Genomic DNA, 22436 nt, shown 5'->3' on the forward strand with positions numbered 1-22436 from the left:
CCATTTACTTCACATCAAATACAGACAAATACAGGATAGGGCTGCATAACATTTTTAATCAATCGGGAATATCACATTCTTTATACTGTACATTTTTAATATTTGAGTACATACAGTTGAAGTCAGAAGTTTACATACACTTTGGTTGAAGTAAATTGAACTAATTTTTTAACCACTTCACAGATTTCATATTAGCAAACTACAGTTTTGGCAAGTCGTTTAGGACATCTACTTTGTGCATGACACGAGTCATTTTTCCAACAATTGTTTACAGACAGATTGTTTCACTTTTAATTGACTATATCACATGTCCAGTGGGTCAGAAGTTTACATACACTAAGATAACTGTGCCTTTAACCCTTTCCAGCCGGAGCGTTCAAATTTGGGAACAATTACTCCTTATTATTTATTTACTAATAATTATATCTTATTATTAGTCTGAATATCTTCGCCATCCAATCACCGATTTTATTTCTGAAAACTGCCACATACTCATGACAATATAAGCTAAAAGCACATATGATTGGTTAAGGGGTTACTGGGCATGAATAATAAATGTATCGTCATCAGCGTCATCCTCCATTTGCCTGAGCAGAGCCAGAGAGGATACGCCGGGAGATTACCTCCAGTGTTGGACTTACTGCTTCAAATTCAAAACTGAGGCGATCTTTTGAGGTAAGACAAGTTATTTAACAGGTGTTGTCAATACTGTCTATTGAAAGTCTAATTTTTTTAGTTACGAAGCATTTATTTGTAGGAGTAACGCTAGTTATTTCTGGAAACAATGACATGAACGTCGGCGTTCATGTGACAGGCAGCTAGCCTCTATTTTTAAGCAAATTTCTGTGAAACTTGCTAAGTAAACATTAGCTAGCAATACTATGTAAATTTTTAGCTACATATCAATAACTTTTTTGCCCAATTTTGTCGCTTGTGAAAAATCTGCCTGAAGTAATGGGAGGCAGAGAGCAGACGCTGTTCAGACTTTTTTTTGTTTTTTTACGCTGTTCAGACCTGCCTGGAAACTGGCCTGCTATTTAGATATGTTATCTAGCTTGTTGATTTTCCCTTGTAATAAAAAAATAAAATAAAATAATGGTAGATACACAGAAATATTTAAGCCTATTTGTAAGATTTATGTAATTTAATTGCATATAAAATTTCCATTCATTTGCATTACATAGTTTTAATATAAACAAAGTTTGTTTATATTAAAACTATGTAATGCAAATTAATTGAAATTTTATATGCAATTAAATTACATAAATCTTACAAATAGGCTTAAATATTTCTGTGAGTGTATCTTTCTATAATTTAGCAGATAGCCTTACCCATCCATCACACAGACATGATTTTAGATTGTGTGTAGCTTCCTGTTCACAAGAAAAGTGTGAAAAGGCTGTCTGCAGTTGGACATTCTGGTCAGTCTGCAAGCCTTTGGTGACTATTCAGTGTACGGGTTTGTGAAGAACACACTGCTGGCTACCAATTGTGTACTTTTTTTTCTGTTGTAGAGATGGATAGAGACTATGGCTCCCTGCTCAGCACCCTCAAGAGGAGGAGGCAGCTGACTGCTGATGAGCTTAGGTTCATAGCAGAAGAGGACATGGCTTATGAGGGCATGAGCACACAGGAGGAAGATCTGCTGGACCAGGAACTACTGCATGAAGACCCGGACCATGAGGAGATGGAGGATGAGATGGAACCTGATCCCAAGCCAAGAATGGGTATATGGGTATATATGAATGTGTATGTATTGTTTGTTTCTATTTCTCATATGACTGATACTCACAGTAACACTAACACTGTTACTCTTATTATTTTGGGTATGGCTAGCCATTCTCGCACAGGTCCCAAGTCAGCTAGAAAGCGTAAATGCTTTCCTGACTCTGTTTCTTATCCCTCGTACTCTGACATCGATTCACAGGCACCAAAACCTCTCCCATTTAAGCCTAGCCGTCCATTCGGTATTGACTTAGTTGGCGTGCATCAGGCTGTGCGGTCAACTTCTGATGTGATGTTGCGAGAAATTTACTTTTTCATGCTGTTTTTTACTCAGGCTGTAGTTGCTGAGATATGCAGCTTTACAAACTGTCAGGGGTGGGAGCTTGTCTTAAACTGTCCATCATATTCCAGCTACCAAGGATCTTGGATGGAGGTGACCCCCGATGAATTTTACAAATTTCTTGGGTTGCTTATTTACATGGGGTATTCAATTCTCCCTGATTCCCATCGTCATTGGGGAACCAAGTCACTTCAGGGATCGTGGGTGAGGGGATTTATGTCGCGTGACCGCTACAAGGCTCTTTTAGCAGTTCTACATGTTGTAGACCCTACCACAGAGGATAATCAGGATCGCCTTAGGAAGTTGCATTATCTTATTGACCACCTCAAACAAAAATGCCAGCAGCTCTTTCAGCCTAACCAAAATCTCACAACAGATGAACGTATGGTCAAGTCTAAAGCTTGGTCAGGATTTAAACAATACATGAAGGGCAAGCATACTCGGTGGGGTTTTAAATTATGCGTAATTGCAACATCAGATTCGGGGTATACTCTCGACTTTAATGTTTACACAGGTAGTCATGAAGGGCATGTCACTGATTTGGCCAAAAAGTTGTTGAATTGTTACTGCAGCCATTCAAAGACCAGGGACACAATGTTTGGTTTGACAACTTTTACACATCCCCAGCTCTTATGGTTAAGTTGTTAGAAATGGGAACTAATGTCTGTGGGACATGCAGGGTAAATCGTAAACTGTTTCCTGCAGAATTTAAAGACATCAAAAGATGGGAACGCAAGACAGCTCATGGGGATATGAGGTGGTGTAGGATTGAGGGGAATATATTTGTAATTCAGTGGAAGGACACGCGTGCAGTTACATGCCTCTCCAATTTCCACAAAAAATGATGGCAACTGGACAAAAGAAGTAGCCCTCCAGCCCACTGTCATCAGCGATTATAACAAAAACACAGGCGGTGTTGATAGGTCAGACCAAATGATAAAATCTTATGATGTCCTACAAAAAACTCAGAAGCGGTGGAAGAGTTTTTTTTCCCACTTCATAGACATTGCCGTCATCAATAGTTTCATATTGTTTAAGGAATGGCAACACATTCATGCATCACCAGGGGATGAGCATAGACCGGTGAACCCAGATAGATTTCAGAGAAAACCTGGCTCGTCAGCTGGGAGGTATCGATATTCACGCAAGTTTCCCTTTGCATACACTAAAGCCCATAGTAGCTCCTTTGTCATCACTCCACACAGCCCATGTCCCTAGATTTGAAGAGTCCTCTAAAAGATGTTGGCTATGCTATCAGAAAAGTAAGACTGAAAATAAAACTAAAGTACCTTGTTGCGTGCCGCAACGTAATGGCAAAAGACTTTGCTTGGTTCGTGATAGGAACTGTTTTCAGTCTTGGCACTCAGCTGAGTGTGACCAGTTTCGTGAAGAGATCTAGGTTGGGCTGTGTTTACTGGTGTTGTCATCCTCCCCCTCCCCTCTTTTCTCCCTCTCTTCTCTCCACATGTATTTGCAGTTGTTGAGTATTTATTAATTTATATATATTCTGTTCCTGAACTCTTTATTAAAAATGTATTTACTGTAGATAGTTCGAAAGTTTGATTTTGTATGTTTTGCTGTGCAATGCGTGTGTAATTCTAATGTTCAAATTAAATAAAGTGTGTGTTTTATTGAACACATAAAATGTTTATTTCAGTGTTTGTGTCCTTCAATTTCAGATTCAATCTCAATTTATTATTGCAGGTGCTCAAAAGGAGTATTTGAGGAGTGGTCATATGAAATGTATCTTAACATTCTAAATGTTAGTTTTATTCAGTTTTCCCACTAATCACTAGAATAGTCATAACTTTTAAACAATAGATTATATTTCTAATCTGTCTGCTATTCTACATTGCCCAAACATTATGTATATTTCATACACTCTAAGTTTCCCTCTAGCTTGTAATTAAAATGGTTGAAAATGCAGTTGTCTGATGAAGTATGGTGGCCGGAGAAGATTTTTGAAAAAAAATTGCTGTGTGAAATCTTATTGATAAAGGACGATTAGCCTTAAATAATCATACATATATTTATATCATTTGAAGCCCTAGTTCTTCTCTTCAATATGGTATATACAGTTCAGGTGTGTGATGTTATATGAACTTGAATATAATATGAATTTGGATATGTATATCATATTCTGACACGGAATGGAATTTTCTGAATTTTGGGCTCAGGCTTTAAAGGGTTAAGCAGCTTGGAAAATTCCAGAAAATGATGTCAAGCCTTTAGGCAATTAGATACTGATAGGCTAATTGGAGTCAATTGGAGGTGTACCTGTGGATGTATTTTAAGACCTACCTTCAAACTCAGTGCCTCTTTGCTTGACATCATGAGAAAATCAAAAGAAATCAGAAAAAAAATTGTGGACCTCCACAAGTCTGGTTCATCCTTGGGAGCAATTTCCAAACACCTGAAGGTACCACATTCATCTGTACAAACAATAGTATGCAAATATAAACACCATGGGAACACCATGATATGCATTTTGTCTCCTAGAGATGAACATAGTTTGGTGAGAAAAGTGCAAATCAATCCCAGAACAACAGCAAAAGACCTTGTGAAGATGCTGGAGGAAACATGTAGACAAGTATCTATATCCACAGTAAAACAAGTCCTATATCGACATAACCTGAAAGGCTGCTCAGCAAGGAAGAAGCCACTGCTCCAACACCACCATAAAAAGCCAGACTACAGTTTGAAATTGCACATGCGGACAAAGATCTTACTTTTTGGAGAAATGTGCTCTGGTCTGACGAAACAAAAATGTAACTATTTGGCCATAATGACCATCGTTATGTTTTGAGGAAAAAGGGTGAGGCTTGAAAGCAGAAGAACACCATCCCAACTGTGAAGCATATGGGTGGCAGTTGTGGGGGTGCTTTGCTGCAGGAGGGACTGGTGCACTTCACAAAATAGATGGCATCATTAGGAAGGAAAATTATGTGGCTACATTAAAGCAACATCAAGACATAAGCCAGGAAGTTAAAGCATGGTCGCAAATGGGTCTTCCAAATGGACAATTACCCAAAGCATACCTCCAAAGTTGTGGCAAAATGGCTTAAGAACAACAAAGTCAAGGTATTGGAGTGGCCATCACAAAGCCCTGACCTCAATCCGATAGAAAATGTGTGGGCAGAACTGAAAAAGCGTGTGCAAGCATGGAGGCCTAAAAACCTGACTCCGTTACACCAGTTCTATCTGGAGGAATGGGCAAAAATTCCAGCAACTTATTGTGAGAAGCTTGTGGAAGGTTACCCAAAACATTTGACCCAAGTTAAACAATTTAAAGGCAATGCTACCAAATACTAACAAAGTGTATGTAAACTTCTGTCCCACTGGTAATGTGATGAAAGAAATAAAAGCTGAAATAAATCATTCTCTACTATTATTCTGACATTTCAAATTTTTAAACTAAATGACCTAAGACAGGGAATGTTTTCTACGATTAAATGTCAGGAATTGAGTTTAATTGTATTTGGCTAAGGTGTATGTAAACTTCTGACTTCAACTGTATGTAAATCCAAATCCACCAACTTTGGATAAGTTAGTAGGACGTGCTCCTAAACCAATATGCTTTTTTGGTCTTGGAACAACCTTTCTATCAACAACCTAAAGCCAACCCCAATCCCTATCCCTTGCCTAATCCTAAAATCAGAGAACAATGATTGGTTAATAAGAATGTTCTTCATGAATAAACCCAGCCCTAAGTCTAATCCTATTTAGTTGATATTGTAGGAACCTAGAGGAACATTTTATTGCTCAAGGGGTTCTCTTTCAAAGCTCATGAAAATTCATTTTAAGATTGAATACTCACCACAGTAGGGTCCCTCATCAGAGTGGTCTGCACAGTCTCTCCAACCATTACAGATTCGTTCTGGAGGGAGGCAGATGGATGTTTCATTGGCGCAGGGAAACTTTGGAGGTTTACAGACAGACACCTCACAACCCTCCTCGTCTGACTGGTCCTTGCAGTCAATGTCCCCATCGCACACCCAGTCTTTACTGATGCATTTACCTTTATTGCAGACAATTGCATGGAAATAGAAACGTTATTTTCAATGTAACAATGGTAAAAGGAAATTATGGTAATATACCGGTAGCACTTAATAAAAAGGTTCTTTTAATCTGCTGTTTTTTTTTTTTTTTTTTTTTATCTTGATAAAGGTTCATTTATATTGTTCATTGTTGGCTTATAATACATTACCACTACTTACAACTAATGTTAAAGTAAACAATGTTTTATTTTAAAGGGGTCATGAAATGCTCCTTTTTAAAAGTTTTATTATCTTCCCTGAGGTCCACTGATAATTAAGGTTTTAATGCACCAAAACAGTCATAATTTAGTAATATATAATAATTTTCCACCCTGTCTCTGGCCCTCTGTCTAAAATGCTTGGTTTTGGCTTAAGTACCTCCTTAAAACTTCAATGTAAATGCCCACTGTTTTGATTGGCTAACAGCATGCAGCCCCTCAAAATCAGCCATATTTGAAACTCAATCAGGAGAGAATGAACACCCCACAATATTATAAAACTACATTTCAGGGTTTACACATAACACACTTTCAACACATTGTATCTGAATATATTAAACTGCTCATCTCAAGCAAAACTGTTAATACTCAGCACCATAAACTATCAAACAGTAATGACATTTGAAATATTCATGAAGGAAATGGTTTACTTAGAGTTCTGAATTGGGTCGAAGTGTTTTTAACTGCCCCATCCTTCAATAATAGTTGCTTTGCAACGGTTGAATCGTATTATGACTGGTTCACAAGCAATCCAACTGATGAGCCGAAAAAACATGATATCCACATTGAAATGCGATGAAGACACATCCATATGATGCACACACATAGTCCAAAGCACGACACACATAAACACAGCATCACATCGCCGGTAACATATCAAAATGGTCAAAGACGTCCATCTAGCACGTTTTCATACACCAACAATTAAAAATAGCACAGATGGTGAAAGAACGCATCTATGACATGTTTGTGCTCAAAACAACTAGAGGCAGCAGCCAAATGAAACCGAATGGAGTCTTCTCTTGTAACTTGACATCGCATCTTTTAAAAGCAGTCAAAGATGTCTGTCTAGTGCATGAGTATATGCAAAAATAATCCAAAATAGTCCAAATGGGTCCCCTTTGGTGTTCAGGAATAGTAAGGCCACAACAGGCCTTGTTTGTCCTTCTCTCTCTGAGTACGAACTGAGCACCAGTGGACAGAGCCAAGGGTGCAATGATTTTAAGTAGGTGTTTATGTTTTTTCGCTGTAGAGAAGGTCATAAAATAATAATGTACCCCTAGTGACATTGGGTAGTCACGTTTTTGCAGCTTGGTTTCAATAAATGCTTTTATTGCATTGGGGATTACATTTTGAGTTCTGAAATTTTATAGTAGAATGAAATATCAAGGAAAATTTTATTCCTCATGACATGACCCCTTTAAAAGGTAATATTATATGCATATTTTGGGTGAACTATCCCTTTAACATGGTAGACATTTTATTATTAGTTTCCTTATTTCATCATGCCTGTTTAGAACATGGAGTACATGTAAAAACTGAGTAAAGCAGAGCAGAGACTCAACAAACCAAAATCAGAATGAAAGTGAATTAAAATCTGAATTAAAAACGTCTCAGTGAAGCAAAGTCTTTGTACAGGTTTAATGATCATGAACACACTATTTGGTCTTAGGAGGATTCAAAAAAGTAATTTATGTACTCAGTGCCCTGTTTCACCTTCTTAAAGAACTTGTCTGGAAAGCTAATGAGGGAATCGCTAATGACTTGTCTTACAGACTCAAAAAAAATAAGCCAAAACACCTTAGGTTACAGAGTATGCTATTAAGAAGAAATTCATATTTCATATTTAATTTGAAAAAGAAAGCATTTTGGAAAACATCAGGTATACTGAGATCAAATGAGAGATGGGATTAGCAAATAAAAAATAAAAATGAAACGTGTTTACCAAACTGTCATTCTAGTGTGAGCGATGTAGTAGCATGTTAAGTAGCATTCAATATAAAATGTACATCTTAAATTTAACATATGTCAGTTTCCCACACACTATTGTTAAACGTGTTTCTTTGACATATTTCTCTTGATCTCAATATGTGTGAGGAATAATGATTTTTTATTTTATTTTAACAAAATAAAAGACGACATACGTAAGAAGAGAACAAGAATACACTGATGAGCCAAAACATTACGACCACTCACAGGTGAATCGAATAACATTGATCATCTCCTAACAAGGCCACATGTCAAGGTCTGGGTAGATTAGATAGTAAGCGAACAATCAGTTTTCGTAGTCAACATGTAATATGCAGAAGAAATAGGCAGGAGTAAAGGCCTGAGCGACTTTGACAAGGGCCAAATTGATATGGCCAGACGACTGGGTCAGAGCATCTCTGAAATTACAAGGCTTGTGGGGTGTTCCCAGTCAGCAGTGGTGAGTACCTAACAACAGTGGTCTGAGGAGGGACAAACCACAAACCGGCAACAGGGTGTTGGGTGCCCAAGACTCATCGATGCATGAGGGTAACGAAGGCTATCACGACTGGCCTGAACCAGCAGAATGTCTGCTGTGGCACAAGTCACAGAAAATTTGAATGATGGTAACAGGAGGAATGTGTCACAACAGTGCATCGCACCCTGCTGTGTATGGTGCTGCATAGCCGCAGACCGGTCAGAGTGCCCATGATGACCCCTGTCCACCATCGAAAGCATCTACAATGGGCACATGAGCGTCGGAACTGGACCTTGGAGCTGTGGAAGAAGGTCGTCTGGCGTGATGAGTCCCGTCTTCTATTACACCACGTGGACATGTGCGCTGTTTACCTGGGGAAGTGATGGGACCACGACACACTGTGGGAAGACGACAAGCCGTTGGAGGGCAATATTCTGCTGGAAAACCCCGGGTCCGGCCATTCACGTGTACCTCAATTTGACACATGCCACCTACCTAAACATTGTTTCAGCCCAGGTACACCCCTTCATGGCAACAGTATTCCCTGATGGCAGTGGCCTCTTTCAGCAGGATAATGCACCCTGCCACACTGCACACATTGTTTGAGAATGGTTTGAAGAACATGATGAAGAATTCAAGGTGTTGCCTTGGCCTCCAAATTCCCCAGATCTCAATCCGATTGAGCATCTGTGGGATGTGCTGGAGGAAAAGTCCAATCCACGGTGGCTCCATCTCGCAACTTACAGGACTTGAAGGATCTGCTGCTAATGTCTTGGTGCCAGATACAACAGGACAACTTCAGGGGTCTTGCAGAGCCCATGCTTTGGTGCGTCTGTGCTGTTTTGGCGGCACGCAGAGGACCAACAGAATATTAGGCAGGTGGTCATACTGTTTGGCTCATCAGTGTATGTACCTCATTACCGCTAATGATATGTCAAACACCAAGGTCCAAAAAAGCACTAAGAAACCATGTGTAAACGATATGCTGTGATATGCCGTCTTGCAAACTATCCATGTTTGGATAAAGATTATTTTAGTCCAGAACCTCTGCAGAAAGCAGATAGTTTTGTAGAACAAATGCTTGGAAAGCTGAGCATTTTAATTATATATATATATATATATATATATATATATATATATATATATATATATATGATATATATATATATATATATATATATAAAGAATAAAAATAAATAAATAAATAAAGATCAGTTACACTTTTTAATAAGGTTATATATGTTAGTTTACACAATGAACAACAATTTTGCAGCATTTACTAATCTTGGTTGATTTCTACTGTACATATACATATTTAGGTCAAATAAGTCTTTATTTAACAGTAAAACAATATCTTCCTTACCTAGGATATAAACCAGTCTTTAGCTCTTTAGCTCTTTTTTAGTTCAAATGTTCCACTTTACTTTCAAGATCTCACTGCTTTGCTTCACGAATTGATTCCACACACACACATGCATTTAGCCACAAACACACACAAAATACACTCTGGTCTACCTCAACCCATTTCACCAGGGTAATAAACCATTCACTTTCTGCCTCAATCAGAACACACCATGTGGAACGTATTCAAGAGGTCTCAAATCTCTCAATATGATCCATTTTAAGCATTATCAATTCAATTTAGAGTAAAGCAAAGCCATAATCACTGGCATTTTGGAACCAACTTTCCGCATCACAGTCTCATTTTCATCGGAATAACAATAATGCAATTTAATTTGAATTTGCGCTGACTCATCATGTCACCCCAGGCTAAAATCAATCGATTAATGATACTTATGGGTCATCAGACTCTTAGAGAATTTTCCAGAGGAATATTAGTGGGAAACCTGATAATATAATGTGATGAAGTGATTATGGAATGGATATTGCCATCTACCTGAGACCTTGCAGGTGAACTTCGCTTTGGGGTCACACATTCTCTTGGCCCCCTCACAGTGAAATTCGTCACTGCCATCCTCACAGTCTTTATCGCCATCGCAGCGCCAGAGCTCAGGGACGCAGGTGCCGTCACCATGGCAATGGAATTCTTTCTCGCTGCAGTCGTTAACAGCGGAGAGCGCTGATGAAGGAAAAGAGCTTGTTTACAAAAGTTTTTGTGTATGTTTCTTCAACTACGGGCACCTTCATTTCTTGATTTCTATTAAACCTAACATATTTCAATGTTTTTTCTTTTTGTAATATGAAGGTTACAGTAAACATCAGAGTCAAAGAAATTTTTTATCAGGCCTTTATCTTTTATTTTTGATATCTTTCAAATGCCTTTTTTCTGTAAAAATATTATTGTATATAAATAATATGTAAATAATATTACATTTGTAAACATTAATTTACATTTATTTAAATGTGTATTCTGTGAAAATGATGACACACACAACTATGACGTCTTTTCCACCATTATGCTGCTAATAGTCTATGTGCTCATTACTGTACATCTAACATAGTGCCAACATACACCTGACATTTTAGAAGACATATTTAAATAAGTTTTATTTCCAAAAAGTGCCCATACTTGACAAAAACCCGATAACAAAACTTGTTTTGAGTGTAAACTTTTACATTTTGAAGGGGGAAGACACCTGGTTGTGTGGCTGTTGACCTTTCTTGTCATTGTGTTTGTTTTTTGTGTGTCTCACACACCTGTTCTCGAGCAGGTGGCATTCTCATCGCTGAGGTCACCACAGTCATTGTCTCCGTCACACATCCAGTGCTCAGGAATACACTTCCCGCTGGAGCACTGAAACTGAGCCACCGAACAGGCATGAATGCACCCCACCTCATCACTGCCATCCCCACAGTCATCCTCTAGGGAGGCAGAGAAAGGGAGATATAGAAAAAAAGAAGAAAGGAAGAAAAGGAGAAAACAGTCAGGTGGGACAAAGAAAGAAAGAAAGGCAAGGCAAGGCAAGTTTATTTATATAGCACATTTCATACAAAATGGCAATTCAAAGTGCTTTACATATACATTTTAAAGAAAATACAAGATACATAAAAAAATTAAAAAAAACAATTAAGAACATGAAATAAGCTACCACCCCTGGAGTCGTGAGTTCAAATCCAGGGCGTGCTGAGTGACTCCAGCCAGATCTCCTAAGCAACCAAATTGGCCCAGTTGCTAGGGTGGGTAGAGTCACATTGGGTTAACCTACTCGTGGTCGCTATAATGTGGTTCTCGCTCTCGGTGGGGCGCGTGGTGAGTTGTGCTTGGATGCCACGAAGAACAGCGTGAAGCCTCCACACGCGCTGTCTCCGTGGTAACGTGCTCAACAAGCCACGTGATAAGATGCCTGGATTGACGGTCTCAGACACGGAGGCAACTGAGATTCACTGCGCCACCACGAGGACTTAGAGCGCATTGGGAATTGGGCATTCCAAATTGGGGAGAAAAGGGGAGAAAAAAAAAGAAAAGAAAAAAGAACATGAAATAAGAATAAAAAGTAATAAAATAAATGTGAAAAAATTATAATGATGAAAATTAATATGAAGAAAAAGAATATTCAATTGTTAACACCATCCATAACTGTTGTTAACCTTCCCTGATTAAACAGAGGATAACTAAGTTGTTAACACCATCCGTAAATGTTGTTAACCTTACCTGATTAAACAGAGGATAACCAAAAATTGTTAACACACACTTCAAAGGTTGTTAACCTTCCCTGATCAAACAGAGGATAACCAAAAATTGTTCACACACAAATTGAGAAAAAGTTATATAAAAATAAAATAAAAAGAATAAAATAGAATAATTAAAATGAAAGAAAGACAAAAGCGAAATTATTCAGTGTGAAATCAATCAGTGCAGCACAATGCTCACTCAGAAAATGCACAGCTAAACAGATGTGTTTTCAGTCTGAATTTAAATGTGGCTACTGTTGGGGCACATCTTACCTCTTCTGGAAGCTGGTTCCAGCTCAGGGTGGCATTATAGCTAAATGTATGTCTAACTGACTTGATCCTAATGATCTGAGAGGTCTGTTAGGTTTATATTCAACAAGCATATCCGAAATGTATTTGGGTCCTAGGCTATTGAGCGATTTATAAAGAGTAATAGTACTTTAAAATCAATTCTAAATGTAACTGGAAACCAGTGTAAAGACCTGAGGACTGGAGTAATATGCTCAGATTTTTTGGTTCAGATGAGAACCCTGGCAGCAACATTCTGAATGAGCTGCATGTGTCTAATGGTCTTTTTGGGAACGCTGGTTAGGAGTCCATTGCAGTGCTCTACCCTACTGGTGATGAATGCATGAACAAGTTTCTCTAAGTCTTGACTGGATACAAAACATCTAATTCTGGCTATATTTTTTAGATGATAGTAGGCTGATTTAGTTATTGCTTTGATGTCACTACTGAAACTAAGGTCTGACTCCAAAATGACACCAAGATTTCTTACTTGATTTTTTGTCTTTAGGCCCTTGGAGTCAAGGTATGTATTCACCTTTGGAATTTCGCCTTTGTTGCCAAATACAATGACCTCTGTCTTGTCATTGTCTGTGGGGCTGTAGTCATTTGGCGATAGGGCTAGATAGATCTGGGTATCATCTGCATAGCTATGGAATGCAGTTTGGTTCTTTTTCATAATTTGGCCTAGTAGGAGCATATACAGGTTGAACAGGAGTGGTGCAAGAATTGAGCCTTGTGGGACTCCGCACGTCATGGATGTCCACTCAAATTCATAGTTGCCTATGTTCACATAGTAACCCCTACCTTCTAGATATGACCTGAACCAGCTGAGGACCATCCCACAGAGCCCTACCCAGTTTTCTAATCTGTACAGGAGAATGTTGTGGTCAACAGTGTCAAAAGCAGCACTGAGATCTAATAATACCAGCACTGATATTTTGCCTGAATCAGTATTTAGCCGAATATCATTTAGGATCTTTATGAGCACCATCTCTGTGCTATGATGTGGTCAGAAACCAGACTGTAAATTGTTCAAGTAGCTATTCGAGATTAAGAATTTGTTCAGCTGATTGAAAACAAACTTTTCAATGATTTTGCCTATTAAAGGAAGATTTGAAATTGTTCTGCAGCTGTTCAATATTGAGTTAACTAGATTGTTCTTTTTAAGAAGGGGCTTGACAACTGCAGTTTTAAGGGACATTGAAATGTGCCTGAAAGGACTGATGCATTTACTATTTCTAACAGATATTTTTTCCAGACAGTTAAACACATTTGTAAGACATGTTGTGGGGAGTGTGTCAAGACAGCAGGTTGAAGTTTTAAGATGCTGTACTATTTCTTCCAGGGTTTTGCCAACAATTCCCTCAAAATCAGACATAGTGACTAATTTCTGAAGTTTTTATGGTGGGTGCTGGGTGAAAGAAAGAAAGAAAGAAAGAAAGAGAGGGGGATGGAAGGAAGGAATTGAAGAAATGATGGATGGATATAAAGGAAGGAATGATGGAAAGAAAGAAAGAAAGAAAGAGGGGAAAGAAGGAAGGAATGAAGGTAAGAAATGATGGATGGATGCAAAGGAAGGAATGATGGATGGATGGATGGATGGATGGATGCAAAAAAGAATAGAAGGAAGGAAACCAGGAAGGTAGGAAGGAAGGATGCAAAGAAAGGAATGAAAGAAAGAAAGAAAGAAAGGGAGGGAGGAATAGAGGAAGGGAAGAAATGATGGATGGATGCAAAGGAAGGAATGATCGAAGGATAGAGGATGCAAAGAAAGGATAGAAGGAAGGAAGGAAGGACAGACGGATGGATGCATGAACAGACGGATAGACGGATGAATGGACAGATGGATGAAGGAAGTAAGGATAGATGCAAAGAAAGGAAAGATGGATAGGTGGGTGTAATGAAGGAAGGATGCAAAGGAAGGAATGATGGATGGAAATAAAGAGGAGAGGGATGGATGATGGAAGGGGGAAAGATGGATAGATGGTGTAATGAAGAAAGAAAGAAAGAAAGAAAGAAAGAAAGAAAGGAACAGGGGATGGAAGGAAGGAAGCCAGGAAGGAAGGAAAGAAGGAAGGATGATAGGATGCAAAGAAATGAAAGAAAGAAAGAAAGAAAGAAAGAAAGAAAGAAAGAAAGGGAGGGAGGGAGGAATGGAGGAAGGCACGAAATGATGGATGAATGCATAGGAAGGAATGATTGATGGATGGATGGATGCAAAGAAACAATAGAAGGAAGGAAGGAAAGAAATTATGAATGGATGCAAATGAATGATAGATGGATGCATGCAAAGAAAGGATAGAGAGAAGGACGGAAGAAAGAAAGAAAGAAAGGAAGTGATGGATGGATGGATGGATGGATGGATGGATGGATGGGTGGATGGATGAATGGATGAATGAATGCAAAAGAAAGAAAGATTTGGCTCACCAGAATCACAGTGCCATTTCACACTGATGCATTTCCCATTGGTGCAGCTGAACTGGGTCAGTGGTTCACACGTTGGGAAATCTAGGGAGAACACAAGGAGAATGAAAGATTAAAAAGAAAAAAGTCTACGGGATAGAGGGCAAGATATACCCTCCTTTACAACTTTAGTCAACTTCGTAACTGTACTTTTACCAGGGGAAATGTAATTAGAATAATAAAAGCTTAGATTAAGCCTTCGACTAACAACCCTCACTGCCGCAAACCGTCAAGAACAACAAAAGAGTTTGTTTTTGTTGCACCTTCTCTCTTATCTCTCTGGAGACAGAAGTGCTAACCTGCCGCACACACATTTCTAAATAAATCGACAGCTCTGTTCTTTGTGTCAGCTCAACACCTTTCAAAATTAAACTTGCATTAGAAAAGGCATTCCTCGATTCCTGACAGTGAATATGTGCCAAATTGTCATCTACTCGCAAATCAAAGTGAGCAAGCATCCATGCAATGCCATGTGCTAAGGCTGTACAGTTGTAAATGTGAATGAGATCCGCGGTTTCTCCAACAGCACACATTTGACTTTCCAGTGCCAGCTTGATTTTGATTTAAGGAAGCCAAGCATGAACTTTAATTACTCCGTACATGGCCTGCATTCCTGCATGTGTGTGTGTGTGTGTGTGTGTGTGTGTGTGTGTGTGTGTGTGTGTATCGAAGCAACCCTGAAATGGTACCCACAGAAATATAAACGATAATAAGATGCAACAAGTAACAGAAGAGAAAGCTTCAAACATGCATTTCATCTCTCAGAACAAGAGAGGCTGAACAGTGCTGTCAGAGGCAACTTGAGCTGTCACAATGGGTATACGGCAGTGGTTCTCAAAGTGTGGGGCACGCCCCATGGGGGGGGCGCGGAGATATTGCAAGGGGGTTTGGAAGACTGACCCATACTCAAATCTCGTTCACTTTCACACATTCAACAAAAATAGTGAAAATACACATAAGAACCGATCTGCGCATTTTCTTTTCCTCTGCCTTTTCTCCTGACTTGTTTAAACTTTTGCTTGGCACCGCAGTGCGTCCTGCATCCATAGCTCTTGACAGCCTAAAGCCTTGATGTCAGGTGCGCTCATGTAAACAAGGTCATTCTTGCATGCACGGCAGTTTCAAATTAGTGATTAGGTGAATTAACACTTACATTTTGGCCTATTCCTCACACAACACTATTATATGGCTTCAGAAGAATTGAAATAGGGTGTTATGGATGGCTTTAATGGTGCTTTTATGTGTGCTTTTGGAGCTTGGACACAAACACGATCCTCTCTTCCCTGAATCTTGTGTTTCACGGATGAAAAAAGTAATACTGATTTTGAACGACGAGGGCGAGTAAATGATGGCGGAAATGTCCGTTTTTATTAAAATGTATCAGTATCATTAATCAGGTGCAAATTATTGTCCAGAGGTCCTGACCGCTATTGAAACAGTGTGTAAACGGAGATGTCACATGATACTTATTACTTTTTTCAGCGCTGGCTAGGATGTGACAATCACAGTCATTTATTATTACTGGATGAGGATTTAATAAAAAAAAAATAAAAAAAACTTTTATAGAGACTGCTGAAGCTTATTTCCATTCATATAACTATTCTAGAGTAAAATTGTCTCCAATGAGATATACAACTTTCTGGTAGTTAAATGCGGATGAATGGAGGATTCGCTTTTCTGAGTGGCCAAGCACTCCCTGGAATGAAGTGTAACTTTTCATTCAGTTTTCATTGTATTTTTAAAAAACCCTTTTTAGTCAAATGAAGATTAAATAAAATTTAGTTGAATCTTTTAAAAGCATTTTTTCAGTAAAAACAAAATGATTTTCGAATGCAGAAGTTTTTCTTGTTTCAAAGGGGCACGTGACCCGAAAAAATTGAGAACCATTGGTACACGGAAAGAACACCAAGTCAAAAAAGAGAATTTCCTTGACTTATCTATTGTATTTTTGATGATGAAGAGATCCCAGAGTGACTGAACAGAATATAAAGTTTTTTTGCTTTGAGCATAAGAAATATGACAGAATGGCAAAAATTAATTATGTTTTCAAACTATTTTCCAAAATTCTCCCTCCGCTTGTCATTGATAAAGATAGTCCCACCCCAAATGCAAGCAATTGGTTGAACCAATGTTGCTGTGTCTGGTTGGTCCGGATGCTCAAACAAACAAAGCCATTTTTGATAGGGCCACAAAGTCAGTGTTACACTTTTTGGGGAAAATCAACCTATAAATGGTTACTTATAGTTGTCTCTATAAGTAAATATGCTGGGATACGAGAGAATTGATTTTAACATAAAAAAACAAAAATGACACACATCAGCTTTAACTATACTATCACGTGTTTGAATGGTCACTAATACCCCATTTTCATCAACACAGTGCCAAATCTGGCCCACATTCCACCAGTTTTTTTTTTTAGTTTTTTTTTTTTTACCAAAGATGGTTTTGGGATAGAAAAAAATGGCACTTGAACCAGGAACCAAAGCATACCCTTTTCAAAACAACAGTCTGTCTACACAAAACTTTGACTATGTCCACATTTATCCTGCCAAATATGGTTTGGCCTTCTTTTAGCCGAATACACTCTACCGAGTGGATACATTTGAAAACAGCATATTCATGTTATAGTGTGGAGAGGGAATAAATGGTGATATCTGAAAATGATGATGTATTTGTTGTCATCTGACGTAGTTATGTGATCCATTCAACTTAAAACAATAAAGTGGGCAGCCCATGTTGTAGCGTTGTTTTTGTGCCTGCTATTCACTTTATTAGCATTGCTGAAGATAAATGTTACTTCATAAAACCTTCACATTGTATTCCTTCAAAGGCGAAGGGAGGTTTACTCCAAATTGCTGTCCGGTGGCGGAGCACAAGGACATTTGCAATTTAAGCATTTTCAGACGTTTCGGTGTGGACGAGCAACTTTTGGAAAATGTTTGAAAATGGCAGTGTGGACGGAGAGTGTTTCTAATGAAATTTATTTAGATTAATACGAATTAATCTAAAAAAATTATAACCCTACACTAGAAATGGCAAACGTTCTGTTGACGAATGGCTTGGACTTATTTTTGACACACTGCACAGCTACTTCAGCAACTTTGTCTTCCTCGTTCAACTGAAATTAATTTACAGATATTATATGCATCATTGTATTGCTATGAATTTTTTTTTCTGATTGTTGTTATTTGGATATATTTAAATAACTTCTGACCATTATTTCAGCCATTTTGTGAAATAATGGCATAAATATGCTGAATTAAATCAATTTGGATGTTAAAATAGGTTCTCAAATCAACACCATTCAGATGAATAACTGACAAGCGCCATCACCCAGACATTTTTGCATCTATTCAGCTGTGAAAACATTTCCCTCTGTCGTGAGCAGCATCAGAGACACAGGTTCTGGTCCTGAAGGATCAAGGAAGTAATCACATTTACATAAACAATAGTGAACATGATTAGGAGATTGCATTTTTGCTCTAAAACTAAATTTTTACTCCACTGACGGTTAGGTTTACGGTTGGGGTTTGTGCTATGGGGTAGAGTTAATAAAATATGCATTCCTGTTGACTGCATTACAACATTTACAACAAAAAATACAACTTGCTTTTGGTGCCACTCTGTGGACATTTCACCAGGAAACTGGAGCTCACACGTGCCCATACATTCAACACTTTTAACTTCAGCCACTGGGGAGAAGTGATTTGAATTTCGGAAAGCACAGACTGATTTCAGCTGCAAAATTTTTGACCTACCTTTTCCGAATTCACAGTGCGATCAGTCTCTCTCAAAACTAGGAGTAAGAATGGTAAACAAAGACTGTGACACAGTATGTTTGTGTGTGAGCAGGTTATCTGCTGAACTCTCAAGTCAGTGGAAACACCATTCGATCTGAATGGAAAAGGAGTATGAGAGATGTTTTGTTTGTGCCCCCGGAAAACATCACTAGAGTAATTTTCCCTTGTGAGACTGTGATGTACTCAAACATGTGTCCATTTATATCTAACGGCTGCCACCTTTCAGTTTCTGAAATTGACCACAGCAACTAAAATAATGTCATGTGTTTTAACTCTTCTCACTCATCGGTACATTTGCACTTTAGAGTGCAGTATATTGTCCAAAAGGTTCAAAGCTGAGATGTGACTGTGACAGCAGCAGGTGCCTCTGTGACCTTTTTTTTTTTTTACATTATTGAAACAACTCAGATTAAAGCAGTTTGGTGGGAACAGAAAGCGCAATCCACACACACAAACATATCAAAAGATATCAAAGAGACATCTACTGAGGAAATATGAAAACAGAATAGGCTCTTTTCTTTGTTTATTTAATGATGCTCCAGAAAACACTTCAGATCTAGTATTGTTTTGTCTAGGCTCTCAAAAGCAAATGTCAATTATTGTTAGAAACTTGAACCATCAGACTAAACTGAACTCAAAAGAGTAGATCTGACCTTGAACAATCCCTTTACTGTTTTGAAAATGTACAATAGGCCTCACTCATGAAACAAGAGCAGGACAAATTTTGTAAATCATTTGAAAACCATTCTTATGTCAAGTGTTCCACCCAACTCAACGAATTCTATATATATAAAACTATATAACATATGCGTGTATATATACCTGATATATATTAAAAAAAAAACGAAAAAAAAAAACGCGTAAACCAGCCTTATTTGGTTTGCTGGTCTCTCAGCCTGGCCAAGCAAGTGTTAAGCTGGTGTAGGTGGTTGGCCAAGTGGTCTCTCAGTAGGCTGGTTTAAGTTTTTTTTTTTTACTTTAAAGGCAGAATCTCAGGCTAATAGAGCCTCTAAGCAATTTGAAATGCATTTGAAAATAGAAGAAGGTCTGCAGGTCAATCCTTATTAGATGATCTGAATCTTAGATCATGTTTTAATTAAATTACCTATTAATAGCATGCTCTTAACTATATTACAAGATATCATAATGTATTACAGAAAGCGGTTTAATGAAGAGCCTTTCTAACTAAAGGATAAGGAGGCTTTTGGATTAAAAAAATCTAATAAAACAGAAAAATAATGATGGAAGAGATAAAATATATAAATACAGAGGGAACAACTTCAAAGCTCTCCATGTGAGGAAGACTAACCACATGACGAAGACTCATCCGACTGATCCCCGCAGTCATCATCACGGTCACAGCGCCAGTTCTCAGGGATGCAGCGTCCATTCTCACAGGGAAACTGGCCCGGCTGGCAGGTCTGAGCTGTGTAAAGCAAAACCGAAGATCTAAAATCATACCTGAATGGATTTAATCAAACCCCTGCATCTTGTACAAAACACAATAAGGACAACAGAGTATGAAGAAGTTTGTTTGTCCAAAACACTTTGTTACCCCAGACAAGTATTTTTTTGGTTGTCGTGGCATATTGGTTAAGATTCAAGACTGATCCTTAATACTAGCGTTACAGCTTTTTAGCAGATTACATGGTTTACCGGCGATATGATGTCCTGACAACTTGTAATATCGGATATAACTTAAGACAGATAAGGTAAGTAAGCGATTTTATCACACTACAATCATGTTAACATGTATAATGTTTATGTCTTGTGACTATACTTTTGAAATGGTGTGTATTTTAACATTTATGGACTGGCCCTATTCACTTCCATTTTAAGTACCTTACTGTAACCGCAATTGTGCTTTTTTCCTTTAATAAACGAGAGACGTGTTGAAAGATTTTTTGTCATAATCAACTACAATTGAGCTTATACTGTATATATATATATATATATATATATATATATATATATATATATATATATATATATATATATATATATACACACACTGTATGTAGTACAAGTAAGTTTACACAGTATAACATCGCTTAAACGTTATTACAACATAGCTATGCAAGCGCATGGTGACATAGCGTGAAAGTCTCAGAAACAAAAATAACATTTAAAATAATAAAGTGTCTAATAATTGTTATAGGCAGTAATATTGTGGCTGCTCACTGCAAAGAGCAACATGTTTATTCTTTATGTTACTAAATATTAGCTTCTAAAATATGTCGGCCATTACTTTTTATTGCATGCTCTCTTGGCAAAGTCCATCTGGATTTGTTTTCAACTCAAATGGTCTGTAGCCAGTCTCACACTTGATTTTGAGTAGTCATCAACATAGATAATGCTCTGCAAGTCCATGACATCCAATATTACAGTTTCCTGAAGGACTTTGATAGGCTCAATGTTCAAGATGTGTTTTGTATCAACATCTGGCCCAGAATCTGTTCATTTGAATTGAGAATGCTACAGAAAGATGGACATGATAAATGTGGAATATTGAAGATTTCTCTCTTGCAGACTGACCAGCAGTCTGCCAAACTGTGAGGGAACTTTGAAACAACACACAGGAGATGTAGAAGCAGTAAATGTGAAGAACTGAAAAGTGTGTGGTTAAATCTGTACACAAACACACACACATTTTGATGGTCATTGATCACTGCTTAAAAAAACAGGAAAAAAAGACCTTTGCAGGATGGATATAAACTTGGTTCTGGGCTGTTTTGAAGGCCAGATACAACTGTGTATCCTCATGGCTAGGAGAATAACAGATGATCCAGTGAGGACAGCAAGAGATCAATCTTGAATTAGGGATGCTCAGATTGCCAAGTAGGTGGCCCTTGAGATATGAATTACCAGGCAAATCTGGCTACAATCTAACAAAGGATGAAGGACGCTAAATAAATTAGGAGATAGTTAGCACGCAAGGAGAGCCACAAATGGTCACAGAGACTAGAGGGACAATAGCACAATAAAATGTTCAGAGTGGAAGTAGATCTGTTTTTGTGCAGTCAGACCTGACTAAAAGCATAAAGTCTGGTCCATATTGTAATTTATTCTCTCCAAGAACCACCCACTTAGACAGGAAGAGACCATCTGACTGACTTGTAAATTGACTAGTCATAGTTTGATTTATTTGTACTTGCCATTTAGGAGCGTGTTTATCTGAACTGGATTTTTATATCACAATAATAGAAAAATTGCATGAATGGTTGATAACACAGACAAAATAGAGGGCAATGTGTAAAGTAGGGCTGGGATCTCCTAACCACCTCATGATATGATAATTCTGCGATACATACACTCACTGAGCACTTTATTAGGAACACCTGTACACCTACTTATTCATGTGATTATCTAATCCGCCAATCGTGTGGCAGCAGTGCAATGCATAAAATCATGCAGATATGGGTCAGGAGCTTCAGTTTATGTTCACATCAACCATCAGAATGGGAAAAAAAATTTAATCTCAGTGATATTGAACCGTGGCATGATTGTTGGTGCCAGATGAGCTGGTTTGAATATTTCTGTAACTACTGATCTCCTGGGATTTTAACGGACAAAAGTCTCTAGAGTTTACTCAGAATGGTGCCAAAAACAAAAAAAAACTCCAGTCAGCGGTAGTTCTGCAGATGGAAATGCCTTGTTGTTGAGAGAGGTCAACGGAGAATGGCCAGACTGGTTTGAGCTGACAGA

General features: G+C 38.1%; 1 protein-coding gene across 1 annotated transcript in view; it reads right to left on the bottom strand.

The window, feature by feature from the left end:
* Positions 1-22436, bottom strand: part of LOC127438065 (low-density lipoprotein receptor-related protein 1B-like) — a 308837-nt gene that overhangs the window by 196626 nt on the left and 89775 nt on the right. The window contains exons 17-21 of the mRNA XM_051693349.1: positions 20041-20157; positions 14896-14976; positions 11206-11370; positions 10445-10627; positions 5883-6083 (exon numbers count right to left, since the gene is read on the bottom strand). Of these exons, the coding sequence (XP_051549309.1) occupies positions 5883-6083; positions 10445-10627; positions 11206-11370; positions 14896-14976; positions 20041-20157 (747 nt within the window). The remainder of the gene's footprint in view (positions 1-5882; positions 6084-10444; positions 10628-11205; positions 11371-14895; positions 14977-20040; positions 20158-22436) is intronic.

This window comes from Myxocyprinus asiaticus, chromosome 49 (genome assembly GCF_019703515.2).
Source record: "Myxocyprinus asiaticus isolate MX2 ecotype Aquarium Trade chromosome 49, UBuf_Myxa_2, whole genome shotgun sequence".
NCBI lineage: Eukaryota > Metazoa > Chordata > Actinopteri > Cypriniformes > Catostomidae > Myxocyprinus > Myxocyprinus asiaticus.